This window comes from Typopeltis vanoorti, chromosome 19, assembly GCF_054136105.1.
Source record: "Typopeltis vanoorti isolate ZY-2024b chromosome 19, IOZ_Tvanoo_1.0, whole genome shotgun sequence".
In the NCBI taxonomy this organism is placed as follows: Eukaryota; Metazoa; Arthropoda; class Arachnida; order Uropygi; family Thelyphonidae; genus Typopeltis; species Typopeltis vanoorti.
In genome coordinates this window covers 110,873,653-110,889,375 of record NC_143567.1, presented here as the reverse complement: position 1 = coordinate 110,889,375, position 15,723 = coordinate 110,873,653, and the positions used below count along the sequence as shown (strand labels likewise).

The 15,723-nt window shown below is 36.3% G+C and overlaps 1 protein-coding gene and 1 long non-coding RNA gene across 2 annotated transcripts in view; one reads left to right on the top strand and one right to left on the bottom strand.

Moving 5' to 3' along the window:
• LOC150096441 (uncharacterized) overlaps nt 1-15,723 on the top strand; it is a 131,568-nt gene that overhangs the window by 30,410 nt on the left and 85,435 nt on the right. The gene's annotated exons all lie outside the window — the stretch shown is intronic.
• Nucleotides 12,421-15,723, bottom strand: part of LOC150096440 (general transcription factor IIE subunit 1-like) — a 175,629-nt gene continuing 172,326 nt past the window's right edge. Inside the window, exon 6 of the mRNA XM_090409095.1 lies at nt 12,421-12,794. Coding sequence (XP_090265221.1) covers nt 12,619-12,794 — 176 coding nt within the window. The 3' untranslated portion in view covers nt 12,421-12,618. The remainder of the gene's footprint in view (nt 12,795-15,723) is intronic.

Genomic DNA, 15,723 nt, shown 5'->3' with positions numbered 1-15,723 from the left:
GGTCTGCACATAGTGGTGACAAGGGGCTACCCATGGCTAGACCTTCCGATTGTTTGTATACTATGTTATTTACTTTGAAGAAATTTGATTTCAGGCAATGATGAAACAACTGGGTGATGTCCTGAGGGAAGAGATCTTTTATAATGTTGAGTACCTCTACGACTGGTACATTAGTGAATAAGGACACTACATCTAGACTAGCCATAATGTCCGTTTGTGATATTTTGATACTCTCGATTTTTTCCACTTTTGCTTTTGTTTTTGAGAGCACATGGGTTCTTGACTCTGTACACTACGACTTGACTTTGTCATATGCCCTGTGGCGTGCCACATAGTACCAGAGCTAATCTGTTCTTCCAATTTTTATTCCCTGGTGCCAGGACTGTTCCATGGGTTTGTGCTGCCTGGGTGCAAAATTTTTGTGCCTTCCCTTCCATTAAAAATTAAAAGATACTGAAGTATAATAACATGTTACGTATTATTTTATTATACTGCACATTAAGGTGACAAATATGCGCAAACAGTTCAGTGTATTATTTATTCCCTATTTTTTATGAACGTGTTCGATTATCCCCCCCCCCTAAATTGTGACTCCCGCGTTCATTGCACCCTGGTACAGAATAAGCCTTCCTGGTGCCTCCTTTTCAATTTTTATGAATGTAGCTTCCATTTGGCATTTTCTTCCAAAAGAGCTCAGATTCATCGCATTTGAAGACTTACTTTGTATGGTATCCTTCCTCTTTAATCAACTTCAACTCTGCCGGAAATGTAGCAGCAGCTTCTTCATTAGCAGACACAGTCTTTCCAGTAATTGTTATATTTTTCAAAGCAAACCTATTCCTGAATCTGTGTAACCATCTCTTATTTGCAGTAAATGGCTTGGTGTTACTCGTTTCATGGGATCACTTGCTGAAGTCTTCGTATAGGCTTAATGCTTTCTGGTGCAAGAAAAAACCAAGATGGCTACTGAGTGACTGATAGGTGGATAGTGTATACAGTACAGCGTGGATATGCTGGAAAAAGGAATGATTCACGTCCCGGGAGGGATGGCACCAAATTTAATCATTCTACTCAGAACAGTGAAAAAAAAAAAGATAAAACTTATAATTAATTTTTGGAATTTTACATTTAATATTTTTGGACCAGAGTGCCTGCTGGTAACGGAAACTATGGAATGCGAAATCGCGGATAAGGAGAGGGAGCTACTGTATATTCTTGGTAAAAGTTACAAATTTCCTAAGGACGTAGTTAAGGAATTAATGTACAGTGCTTACAGAAAACTATGAAGAGACATTTCAGTATGGAACATACACATTCCGAACTGTGATGCAGCTCTTACAATGTCATACAATGCTTAGCAAGTGATTCAAGAGTTCTTGAGGCAAACTGGCCCATGCCTCCTACAGAGCCTTGGTTGTTTTCTGGAGGTTAGGGAGCAATATGTGTCCCAAACGCCCTCTATGGGATTAAGATCTGGTACATAGCTGGCCACTCGATTTAATTAATACCCTCATCTCCACTGCTTGTGTACGATGTGGTCTGGTATTATCTCCATAAATTGAATTCTCTGCCTACATCACCACTTAACAATCGAAACTGACGTTGAAAACCTTCATTACAATATTGTTCACCAGTCATAGTCCCTTTTTCCAGCACTTGTAACTCAGCGTGTCCATTAATGATCTCACCACTGTCGTATCTATCCTTTTCAAGAATATTTTCCTGATTGCAAGCAGTACCATTTTCACGCCAGATGCAGTGTCGTCTAGAATCTGAGAAGAGACTAAAATGACTCATCTGTAAAGTGTACATAGCCCATTGGTGTTGTGTCCAATTTTTATGGATACAACACCACTGAAAACATGTTCTAATATGCGCTGTGGATAAAGGACACAAACTACTGTCCTAATTGTTGCAGATGTCTTGCCACAGTTTGTCAAGATATCCACATACCTATGCTTGAATGGAGTCCACTTGCAAGCTGACCTGCGGGGTACGTCGATTACGTTTTACTGTTATAACCAAAATTCTGTCTTCATGCTCTGTGGTAGAGTGAAGGGGACCTCTTAGTAAATGTCTGAAACACATTCCATCGGTCTAAAATACTGCCCAGAACTTGGATACAATGCTATGTGAGATACCAAACTCTGATAATATCAGTAATTCTGCAGCCTTCTTCAAGTTTTCCAATAATTCTTTCCTACGTTAAATCATCTAGATCAGTGATGAGCAACACACGGCCGGCCGAAACGTTGCACCTCATTTTGGCTGAAGTGTAAAAATTTTAGCAAAAGACAATGTGTTATCAGTATGGGTTTTTCATCCCTTATACAGACAAATTGGCCCTTCAGAACACAAGCAATTTACTGACAAAAATACTAGTTGTGGTGGTGGTCAGTAGATGGCGTTGATGTAGATGATCGGTAGTAGAGGTTCGGTGTAGTGGTGAAGACGGAAAATTCTAGGTGTCCTCCCGCGATGAGTCTACGGTCTCCTTGGAGGTGTCACGAATAAGAATAATAATAATATGAAGCATGCATTAAGAGGTCACTTGAAAAATATTTGCTCCTAACGATAGTTCCCACGATTGCGCCATTCGCCTTTGCATTTTTAGTCGCGCACGAGCAGTCGTACTTTAACAATGCATGAAAGTACACCCTCTGTCCAAAAAGAAACAGAACTTTTCGAAAATAGAAGAAACTAGTGGCGCCACCTGTTGTCGAAAGCGGCAACCTTCATTAGTGTTGTGTCAACTGTTTATGACATTTGTTTCATTAGAAGCCGAGTTATAGTGCCAAGAGTGACGGTGTTTTGATGAACGGTCGGTCGTCACGATATTCATGCCTTACGCGACGAATTCTCGCTATCAATCGCTTCAAAACTTCGAGATAAAACTCGCCATTGGTCAGGCGGAACGAATTCTTTGTGGATAATGAATTCCTAACCCTTGTCCCTCTTCTGGTGATCTCAACTCAGCACTGTGGTGCTTTGTTTCGGGCTCATACTCAAAACACCACGTTTCGTCAACAGTAATGATCGTTTCAAGGAAGTTTGAGTCCTTAACACGTTCACGGCGAATCACGCGATATCGCTAACTAAATAAAAAAAATTTTGCCCACCACACGAAATTCCAGTTTTCAGCTTGGCAAAGAACGTGTTAAACTGCAAGGACCTCATTAAAACACTCGGTTTTAATGAGGTCCTTGCAGTATTCAATTGATACATTTTTGGTCGTCGGTCAACTTGTGGGGAACAAATCGCGAATTCAATTTACGAAGGCCCAAACTCTCGGTTAAAATGTTGTGCACAGTTGATTTTGGAATTCCCAATTCATCTTCAATCAATCTCACGGATTTCGGGTTTTCTTTGATGAAATGATGTTAACTTCGCTCAGTCTAGTTTTTGGATGGCCCGGCTTTTCGTCGTCCTCAAGCGTCTCTCGATCACTTTGAAATTGTTTAAACCACTCGTAAACTTGAGTACCGGATAAGCATTCATCACCATATGCTTTTCGAAGCATTTGATGCGTTTCAGTAAAACGTTTACCAAGTTTAACACAAAAGTCAATCGCAAAATTTGAGTGCAAAAGTTTGGAAAATATCCAATGTTGTTCCACCGATCATTAAAATTGTAAATTTTATTAGATGTCGAGGAACGAATTATCGCGAATTTAAGAAATTTATATGGCGATATCCTTTTTAACACCGACGTTAAATCGCGGTAAAATGCTTAGCGTGTGCACGATTTGAAGAGCGAATTTCAGTTATTTCTGGGGATGAAAGATAATCCTTTTCCAGAATTTAATGACAAGGACTGAATGTGCGACTTTGTATTTTGCGTTGACAGTATCAACGTTATTACTCAACATTTGAACGAATTAAATGTAAATCTTCAAGGACAGAACAAATTTACTAATGAAATGTTCGATAAAATAAAAGCCTTTGAAAATAAACTAAAAATTTGGAATCTAATAATATGGCTCATTTTCCAATATTGAGAAAATAAAATCCACCTGAAACGAAAAAATATGCACAGGAAATACGAAGACCACAAAAATAATTCAGTTTGCGATTCAAAAACAATCGCGAAAATTAAACTAATTTTGATATTTTCTCATCATCCTTTAACATGGACGTTGAAAGGGTTTCCAAAGAATTTCAAACAGAAATAACTGATTTGCAAAGCAACAATGAAATAAGAAATGTTTCAAAATGTTAGTCTTATTGACTTTTATAAGTTACTTTCCAAATGATAAATTTTCATTGGTGGCAAATAATAAGTTTTATTTGGTAGTGCTTATCTGTGTGAACAACTCTTTTTGAAAATGAAAATTGTAAAAAAAAAATCGCCTTGGTGATTTCGACGATTCAGTGACGAACGACTAAAATACTGTATTAGAGTCGCAATTTCAAACATATCTCCCAATATTGAAAAGCTTGTTGATGAGAAACAGAGCCAAATATCTCATTAATTAAATTTCAGCAGCAACATGTGTATATATTGAAAGTATTACTAATAAAAAGTAAATCAAATTTTAAAAACACTTTTCATAGAAAATCTATGTCGAAAATAACAAATTCCACCGCATAAATTATATATTTTTTTTTATTCGTATATTAAAGTATTTAATATTATGTTCTTTGCAGCCCATATGGAATATTATGTTTTCAATTGTGGCCCACTGAAGAACAAAGGTTGCTCATCACTGATCTAGATGATGTCTTTGAGACATTACAAAGACATTCAAGTTTGCAACTTTATTCCTTCATGAAAAGCGCTTCCTTCAAACACAATTCGCTTAGCAGCCTTTTGCCCTGTTAACTGCTACCACAAAACCCCCATTGCATATGATTCGAAAATTTGAATGTGTACCCGCTTTCTATTCGAAATCGTCAGTTATACAAATTGGCACAAACCGATTCATCTGAATTTGCAGTTGCAATCTTCAGAAATATAGTGTTCGTTCTTAGGTTATGGACACCAGTGTATTTATGTAATGTTCTATTTATTTATTTCTCTAATGTATGGTATGACTATGGCATTCTTGTAATCATTTTTTTTAATAAACATTTGGCTAATAATATCACATTCCTTCTTCAGCGCCTGCTCAGTGGAGCAAATTGTTAGGGCGGTATGTTTGAGGATGCTGATGACCTAGTTTTTGTGTTGGATGGTGATAGGTCTGTGGTAGACTGTGAATGATAGGCTGCCTGAAAGAAGACGTGTGACAAGAGACAATACATAGGCAAAAATTGATACCACCATCCAACACAAAAACTAGGGGTCATCAGCACCCTCAAACATAGAGCCCTAACAATTTGCTGCAATGAGCAAGCATTGAAGAAGGAATATGAAATCATTAGCCCAACGTTTATAAAAAAAATGTTACAATAACAACTACAATAACAAAAAAACTGATAAAGTAATAATTCATTCTTGTTGAAGACTGAAAGATCAAGTAGGAAATGAATATAATCATTACTAATACCATGTTCCGGTTAAAAAATGTATATAAATTCACATGGAGAAAACTCATATACAAATAAAATAAAAAAATATCTTGTGAATTATATTGCTGTTGATAGTAATGTCTTCAGATTGGCTAAAATGTATGAAGGGGAGGGTTGAAATAGGTAGTGACCACTATCAATGGGATATCCAATTTTTATTCACAGAATCAAAATGAATAATCTCAAGTTAAGGGGATAATAAATCCCCTCATTACTTTTTTAAGCTGGATACGAAACTCGGAGATCGACATCTAAGAGTTTCATGCTGAAGAACTATCCGCGAGTCCAAGCGTAAGTCAACACCTGGGTAGTGCATCACTAGGGCAACTCGGAGCAAGCTCCATCACTATCCTTAATATCTTTCCACAATGCAAAACGCAGCTCCTAGGATATGTATTACTGTTATATTAATGTATTAATGAATAATCTCATTAACATTTAATGTTGAACAACAATCAGATTTGAACTGTAAACCCAACTATATACATGTAATTAGAGATAAGTGAGGATGTTTGGAAACTAAAACCACACAAGACAAACTGAGTGACAAAAAAAAAAAAAAAAAAAACAGAACGACCCAGACAGGCAGACATAGCAAAATCATCTCTGCAAAGACAGAAAAATGAGAACTCCATGTGGATAAAGGATGTCAAGGAAAATCCATGAAAAGAAGAAATCACAGAAAAAGTTAACGGCTAATAAATCAGCATATACCCTAGGAGAATATTAAGAAAAATGTTGAAAATATAAGTTATGTTCTATAATAAATTTAGTTTAATCCTTTATCCAAGTGTGAACAAACAAAGTTTGTGTCTGAAAATATTCTCAGGACTGGGGTAAGGTAGTACAACACCGGGAAACTCGTAGCAAAGGTGGACCAAGCTAACATCACTCCTATCTCAGTATCTCCCATAATGCAAAACACATCCTCTTGTGGATATGTATAATGTTATGCATTAAGGGAAGGGCCACTACCCGGACTAGTTTCGACCTTTATTGAGGTCTCATCAGTGGGAGCCAGGCCCAGAAGTGGAGATACCAGGCAGAAGCAATGGTGAGGTCAATATACCTATAGGAGTTGCCAAACGGTGGGCCACCTTTTTATTAAATTACTCTGTATTTAGAGAAAGATGTTGAAAGTTTATTTTTCACTTGGTTAGACTATAATAAATTTAGTTTAATCCTTTGTCCAAGTGTGAGCAAACAAAGTCTGCACCTGAAAATATCCTCAGGACTGGGGTAAGGTAGTACAACAGGCGAAAACTTTGTTTGCTCACACTTGGACAAAGGATTAAACTAAATTTATTATAGTCTAACCAAGTGAAAAATAAACTTTCAACATCTTTCTCTAAATCGAGAGTAATTTAATAAAAAGGTGGCACACCTTTTGGCAACTCCTATAGGTAAAGATGACCTCGCTATTGCTTCTGCCTGGTATCTCCACATCTGGGCCTCGATAAAGGTCGAAACCAGTGCGGCTCTGGCTCTGATTTGAGAGGCTCTGCTTGGGGTAGGTTTTTGCCTGTCTCTGAGTGCGGCCACCACTGAGATTATGACTCTGCTTGGTGGTGGGATGAGCCAATGCTGAGAAGTTCTTCTCGGTGATGGGGGTGAGCCTGTCATTGAGTGGAACGATGCTGAGTTGGGCGAGCTTTCGGGATCGTCTTATTTTTAAAGCTCGCTTCACCAATACGAAGGTCAGAACTAGTCTGGGTAATGGCCCTTCCCTTAATGCATAACATTAGACATATCCGCAAGGAGATGTTTTACATTATGGGAGATACTGAGATAGGAGTGATGTTAGCTTGGTCTACCTTTGCTACGAGTTACCCGGTGTTGTACTACCTTATCCCAGTCCTGAGGATATTTTCAGGTGCAAACTTTGTTTGCTCACACTTGGATAAAGGATTAAACTAAATTTATTATAGTCTAACCAAGTGAAAAATAAACTTTTAATAAGTTATGTTCAAAAGCAGCCAAACAAAAATCAAAGAAAGCATATAAAAGATAAATACCATGCAAGTGAAAAAATGCTTTAGCGCAATTAAGAAAGCTCAGATATGAAGGAAAGAGCACCACAAAAGAAAAGGAACCAATGGTTATGTGATTTATATAAATAGAAGATACGGAAATTCTGGATGACTGGGGTAATTACTTTGAAAAATTGACATAATAAGCAAAAGAACCATGGTAAAAAATATTCAGGAGGAATACAATCAGAAACCTAAAACATGGTTAGGCAGATAAGCTGTATGTATTTGATATGAAATGGAGAAATATAGTTGTATCCAAGTTATGCAGCCTCTTCAGCTCATTTTGTAATGATGGCATTTCTCTGGAAAGACATGGATGTGAAGAACCTGTATGCAAGGTTTTCATCTGGGAAAGGGGAGTGTGTGTGTGGGGGGAAATGGTAATCACAGGTTCTCATATATAGGTGAAGGTTTTTCCCTTCCAAAAACGGGTTTTTTTCATCCCACAAGACAAACGTGGAAAATACATGTAATAACAAGACTATGAAAACAGGATTAACCATCTTATCATTGCATTAACAGGTTTCTATGAAGCCAAGTTACTTAATCTATAGTGGGAAGAATGAATATTTTTTTTCCTTTTGAATGCATCAATATTTATAAGTACACAGACTAATCTGAAAGAAAGTTGTTCACAGCACACTGGTAATAATGTAAACTTAATTATATAACACTATCATATTATCCTGTGCACCTCTTTGAAGTTTCATATTTGATTTAATCACACTACTGGCCAAGACGTCTATAGACATCAGAGGATGCGAAGTGCATATTAAAATTATAATACCATTGATATTACATTGAAATATATGATGGATACAAAGCATACGAGGATGCGTATTTGATCCATAATGGCCGGTGAGGTGGTTAATGATGATCATAAAATTAGGCAGTACAGTACAGAACAGGCTGATATGATAGGAAGTCAGCTGAACAAACTTACACAGAATCAGAATTAGGGTAGTAAACAGATGGCATCAATGCTAGAATCACTGAAAATGAAGATACTAGAAAGAAACTTGTTATTGTTAGCGTTCAGGAATGTGAGCAGAGCAAATCTCAGGTGGTACAGTCACTTAAACAGAATGAAGGAGGAAAGTTTAGCAAAACAGATGTTTGATACAAGGATGAAGATAAAGACTCAGAGAGTAACCAAGAACTAGGTAGATTAATATAAGACCAAAATATAAAATCTGACAACACTGGAGTCCTGACAAATAAGACTAATTTTTGAAGGAACATGTCAACAGGAAGTTAGTAACATCATGGTATACTGCACACTCCTGGAGAACGTATCAAGAATTTGATAATGATGGCATGAATCAGGAGCCAAACACCAAACAGCAGTATACAAGGCAGCATTCACACCAATTTTAAATTATGGATCTGAGAGCTAGATTACAAAGGCAGTTGATCAAAGAGACTGGAGACACAGATACAGACATAAAAAATTAAGAACTCTTAAAATAGGTACTTGATATCAGAAAGTTAGCATAGTCACACATACAAATTTTTTGAGCACAGTTAATGTAAGAAGATATGGTAATGAAAACAGAAGAGGTTTGTTTGGGTTGAAGTTATGGCCAAAGGTTAACACTGTTAAAGCAATGTATTATGCATATTGTTTTTTCTCTGCCAGTTTGTCTATTTTGGAGGATAGAAAAACTGAGTTTTCAGGAGGGAATTTTCAGCAGAGATAGCCATTCTCATACGTATGAGAATGGCTATCTCTGAAAGAGAATTAGCAAACAAAAGCAATTATAAAGGTTCTTCACATCCTAGATAAGATTCAAAGGACATCATTGCTAACGATTGCACTAAAAAAACTCTTTAACTAAAACTGAAAAGAAAGATTAAAAAAAAAAAAAGACTTGCTGGATGCAAATATGGCAAAGACATACAGGAAGAACAAGATATAGGTGAATTCATACAGGCAGAGGTAGATCAAGAGGGTGTCGGAACTAGTGGCCACCAGGGAACCCAAGCTATGTATCTTCCAAAATCAGACTATACATATACGGTATGAGATAAGGAAATTTTAACAAAGGACTCGCATTGTCGAGCAAAAAAAAAATGAGTATTTCACACAAAAACTTTTATTAATACAGCTTGTGTACAAATGCCAATCAAAAAGTATGAAGGGACAACCTGTAAAGGCTATCATTTTTAAACCAATATTTCATGATCTAAACATGAAATATTTGCACACAATCATCTGTGTTAATTTATCTTACATAAGAAAAACCTTTTTTTACTATCAAAATATAATAAGAATAAAATCTTTTATAATCGCACATATGAAATGGTCCGCAAAGTAAATTTATTTTGTTTGAGATAGAAGTTTTTATGACAAACAATCCATAAATAATAAATAAATATTATCTAAACACAATAATATTGAAGTACGTTATATTTCTCTTTATACTTCAAGTGATAATCAACGGTACCAATCAAGGGGCATTATTTTATTATTATGCGACACCTCCAGGGAGTCCAAAGACTCATTGAGGGAGAGTGTACCAATAGCATCGAACGATTGAACCCGTTCCAATTACTTACCGTGCTCAAACTTGCTTAACTTTTTGCGAGCCATTAGTAGCAGAGGCTCAACCAATCAACCAAACCTTGCCTTATTTATTTATATGTGATTACCAAAAGTGAATTCTTATGTGTAAAATGGTAGTAACAGTAACTATAATATTTTATTTAATAAAATCACTTTGTTAGGTTACCGTATGAGTTTGTCACTTAATATATTTCAAAAAATTATTATTTTTTTTTTGAAAAAATAAAAAAGTAAACAAGAAGAACAATGGACTCGCAAATTTGAGAAAAATTTAACAAAAGGCTCGGGCGAGCCCCCTTATAGCTCACCACTGCATATACCACATCTTTACCCTACCTACAACAGATAAACTGGGCTTCCTCCTGAAACAATCAGAATCAGAACAGTATACAAACCTCTAAACAAAGTATCTGCCATCCTGAGAGAAATCAAGGATAACCAGGGCTCTCTCTCCTTCACAGGTGTCTATAGTATCCCCTTCCAGCGTGGAGCTCAGTATTTTGGAAAAACAAGATGGACTGACTACCTTGGTCAGGAAAAAAAAAATCATAAAAAATACATCTGGAACAAGAAAATAAAAAGCAGACTTTCACGACATGCTTTGGAGAAAGACCACTTCACCAGATGGAAGAAAACCAGGCAGTTTCACAAATCTGTTTAAATCAGAGAGACTGTTCCTAGAAGTGGCAAGAGAACACAGGTAACAGTACTGATGGTATGGCCTTGTATAGATTTTTGCACACTGCCCTATCTACCTGTCATCTTTAACAGCAATCTCTACAAAGAATGCTACTGTTACCCTCCATGCACATGACCATGCTTGTTATCCAGTCATTTTGTTTTGTGACTTCACTGAGTGTATATTGTTAAAATGCCTCTGATAATGCTAGTTTGAGCTAGTGAAACATCAGCTTGTAAATAATTACTTTTAGTAAGTAAATTACTTATTTGCATTCTAGTATTTATGTAGTTTTCTGTGAAACTAAAAATGAATCATAGCAACAGCTACAGAAATTTGAACATGGAGACTACTGAGGATTTTTCTGATGTCCTTCTAATGAAAGATCAGAGATGTTATGCTATGAGCAGTTCATAGTATAGTAGGAGGTGATTTGCTTTGGTCATCTATACAAGAACTGGTGCTAAGAGGCCAGTCTAGTTCTAGTATGATGTTACCACAATAATGTCAGGATGTGAAAAAGGTGGAGAGAATGTTGCTTCCATCCTCTTTAATGAAGAATCGGGTCCAACTGCTATTTGACAAGGTGGCAAGCTTTTTTTTTTGCATTTAGCCCTCATGAAGTCTGCTTTGGATTTATTAGTGATTCCTTACTTGTTTTGAGCTGTGGTGTAGTCTAAGGAAGAAGTCGAAGCGTTTTTGACTTGAGCAACTGATGCTGAATTTATCTTGGATGCTGTGGCATATTGGTAAAAGAACAGAGGGCCTCGATTAGAATTTAGGGTTTGCAGCAAAGTGAAAATGAAGGCCTTCATTTCAGTAAGGATTGTTTCAGTTATTTGGTTGAAGCAGGTGTGTTTGGAGATTAGGAGAGCAGAAATCAGTCTGGGTAATCTGGCTTCATGAATGAAACTCTGAGATAAATAATCAAAGATGTCAGCATGGTCATCAGGGAGAGCAGTAAAGATAGCAAAAAGGCTATAAAGTGAGACAAGGAAATTTTGAGCCAAAGATTAAAGACTTGGCTAGGTATGTCTAATCTGATGAAAGCATGTTCCACTCTCCTTATAGAAGCATCATGCTTGATGTAGCTGAGCTGTAGTTGTAAAGGATGCCAGTTAGGGTTTGGTAAAATCAGACTGGGTTTTCATGCTCACAGAGAGGTGCATCACTGAGTATATCAATGTCTCAGATGTTGGTAATATGGTTGTGGAAGTGATTTTAATGCATGGAATTTTGATATTTCAAGTTTTTTTTTTTTTTTTTTTTTTTTTTGCAAATATGGCATTTCTGCAATTTTCTGTGACTTTTTTTGATATTTTCTGTGATTTTTTGTAACAGGTTTTTGTAATAAGTTTTTTTTTTTTTTTTTTTTAATAACAGCAGTTACACTAGTATTTATTTGGTTATCGTTCATGATTAAAATAATGTTGGAAACTTATAGAGCAAGGAGGACCCAGCAAATTGGGCCCTCCTTGCTCTAGTCTTTTCAGCTTCTTTAATTTTATTATGGAAGTTTAAAAAAAAAAAAAAAGGTCCAGTAACAATGTATACTGTATTGTTTAACAAAAAATTATACATTATCCCATTATATCAGATTATTCATTTGTCAGTAAAAAATGTCAATCTATGAAACATTACATTATCTGTTTATTATACTAATTATTAACTTCTTCTGGCTTATTGATAATATATCTTTTATTGGAAACAGATTTGACTGAATCAAAGTATTTTAATTTATACAGAACATTCATACAATAAGTTTATGCTGTACACTGGTACGAAACAGTGGATATTTATAACAATTTTAAACAATTAATTACAAAATTTTTATTCATAGATCTGTGCATACATTTCTTGGGTCAGCTTTATGTAGAGATCTTTTTCACTGTTAGTCATCCGTTCAATATGTTCTTGACTAACATCTTGCAACCGAATGCGTTCATTTCCTATTGAAATCATAGGTACATCATCGTCGTCGTCATCACTTTCCATTTCAGGAACTTCTGAAGTATAAAGACACTCAATTACATCTATTTTTAATACATGTGATCAAAATTAAAGTATCCCTATTTAAAGCTTTGTGGAGTGCCATCCTGTGATACAAATGCTGCAAAACTTTGCAGAAATATGTTTTGTGTCATGCAGAAGAGATATCTGAGAAAAAAAATAGTAGTTCCAAAATTCACCACCAGGGTCTTGTAAACATCAAATGCATGGTATTTGCACATCACGCAACTCAGCAGACCAGGAGGGTTTAAAAAGATGGACAAGGGATTTTTTTCCTTTTCACATTAGTTGTTAATACTGTCCACAGTGATGGCGCTAACCTTTCCCCCAATGTGTTTTGCATGTGAAATTGTACTACCTAAACAACTGCAATGCTGTTGCTGCATTATGCAAATTTTGTTGCCTGAACAAATGTCGACAAGATCCACTATCTCCATCTGCTCTGCTATGAATGATTAGTTGTTTTGAAGAAAACAGAGGATTGTTAGGAGTTAGAACTGGCAGAGGTTGTAAACCAATCAGCTCACAAGTGAATGAAGTTGCTACTGCTGCTGTGGAGCAGGCCATGAATAAAGCATTGGTTCCTGCAGTGCATGTGCTGCATCATGATGCATGGATGTGTCTTATGCAACTATCTAGAAAATTCTAGGAAAGATCCTGCATTTCTACCCATTCAAGATAACCCTGACACAGGGGCTGAGCTCGCAGGACTTTGAAAGTCGACTGACATTAACATTAATGTTTCTTGCTTGGGTGGAGTTGGATGTTTTGTGACCACAGATGATTTTGTAAAGAGATGAAGCTCATTTTCCTGAACGGAGCTGTGAATATCCACAATTGCCAGATATGGGCTATGCAAAATATGTATGAAATCCAACATATTCCCTTGCATTCACCTAAAGTTACTGCCTGTGTAAGTTTACAGCTTCATTAATCATTGGGCCATTCTTCTTTGAGAATATTTGCCAGTCAGGTCTTATGGCCTACTCGTTACTGCCAAGAGGTATCACGATATGAAAAACAATTTCGTTGTACCACAGCCACAGAAGCAAATGTGCATGAATTCAGTCATTTTCATGAAGGATGGGGGTCTTCCATACATCAGTCAATCCATACAGGAGGTTCTTCAAGAACATTTCATGGAAACCAGAGCGATCAGCTGTACATTTCCCACTGCATGGCCACCTCATTCACCTGATCTGACCCACTGTCTGGCTCTGGGGATTTCTCAAAAATAGGGTTTATAAAGACCATCCTGATAGACCCTGTTTGTCAGTGAAAGACCGCATAACGCAGCATGTGTGCAACATCAGTCCCAACCAGCTGTGTTCTACTGTTGAACACACTATGTAAAAGTTTGTGGCAGACTGGGAAGGACAGCATACTGAGCAATACAGCCCATGAATACATAAATACATATAAGTGAATAAAAATGTGTTATTTATTTGTGTTGCTTTTCTCCTTCTTACACACATAGAAAAATTACTACACCTACTTTCAGCACATTCGAGGGACCCCTGGTGGCGAATTTTGGAATCCCCCCCCTTGATATCATTTTTGCATGATGCACAATGTATTCCTGCAAAGTTTTGAAGCATTTGGATCACGGGGTGGTCCTCCACAAATTAAACAGGGATACTTTAATTTTGATAACCCTGTATATGCATATATTAATATATCAACTAAACAAATATAGGTACTTCAGAATGACTTTTAATGGGAGATTATGTTGATCGAGTGCATATAATAAACAACTATGCTATACCAACTAGTTTCACCAACTAAGGTTGTTGGCATTTTCAGGGTACATAACTGATGTAAGGCATTAAAAAGTAAAAAATTGTTACAAACTATAATCAACTGATTCCAATTATATTAAACAAAGAACAGAGTGCATACAATATATGCGACACAAATTTTTTAACACAAATATAGGTACAAATAAGTCTACAAACAAAAAAACTAATTATCTTATTTTTAATAATGAGTCGGAATATTTTAAAATGAAAGGAAGTTTCTCCTATTATCTAATTTTCATTTCCTGGCTATCTGTCCTGTTATTCTGAATTTACTTTTTAATAAACAATCATCATCATCATCAAATTCCTGCCATGCACCCTCAAGGGATGTACAGGATATGATATTATTACGTGAAAAATTTACATCATTAATAACTTCCTATCTACAATTTTCCTCCAAATCAGTCTGTTACTTGTCAAGACTCCAACATTATCAGATCTCACATTTCTTTCGTCTAAGGCACTTTGTACTGTATCAGTCCACCTATATCTTGGTCTTCCTCTGGGTCGTTTTGCTGCCAACCTAGCAGAGAACACTTGTTTCGCTAATCTTTCTTCACCCATTCTGTTTAAGTGACCATACCACCTGAGATTAGCTCTGTTAATGCATTCCTGGATGCTGACAATGTCAAGTTCTTTCCTAATATCTCATTTTTAATATGATATTGCCATTGATGCCATCTGTTCACACTTCTAATCTTTCTCAGGACTGTCATATCTGCAGTCTCTAGTCTTTGGTCAAGTGTTTTACTTCTGACCCAGCTCTCAGATCCATAAGTTAAAACTGGTTTGAACACTGTCTTGTATATAGCTAATTTAGTGTTCCTACTAATTTTTCTCGTATTTCATATGAATTTATTCAATTGACTTCCTATCACACCAGCTTTGTTGATATTTTCAAAGATTCTGCCTATTTTCATCATCTTTGTCTTTTTATTGCTGACCTTCATACCATATCTATTACAACAGTTATTCAATTTAGTCAGGGGATCTTGCCGAATTGTAGCAGATTTATTTAGCAGTATAACATCGTCTGCATAAAGCAAAGAGCTGACATTAACATCTCCAATTTTGATATCATGTTTAATACCATTTTCCTTCATAATGTGATCCACATACATAATGA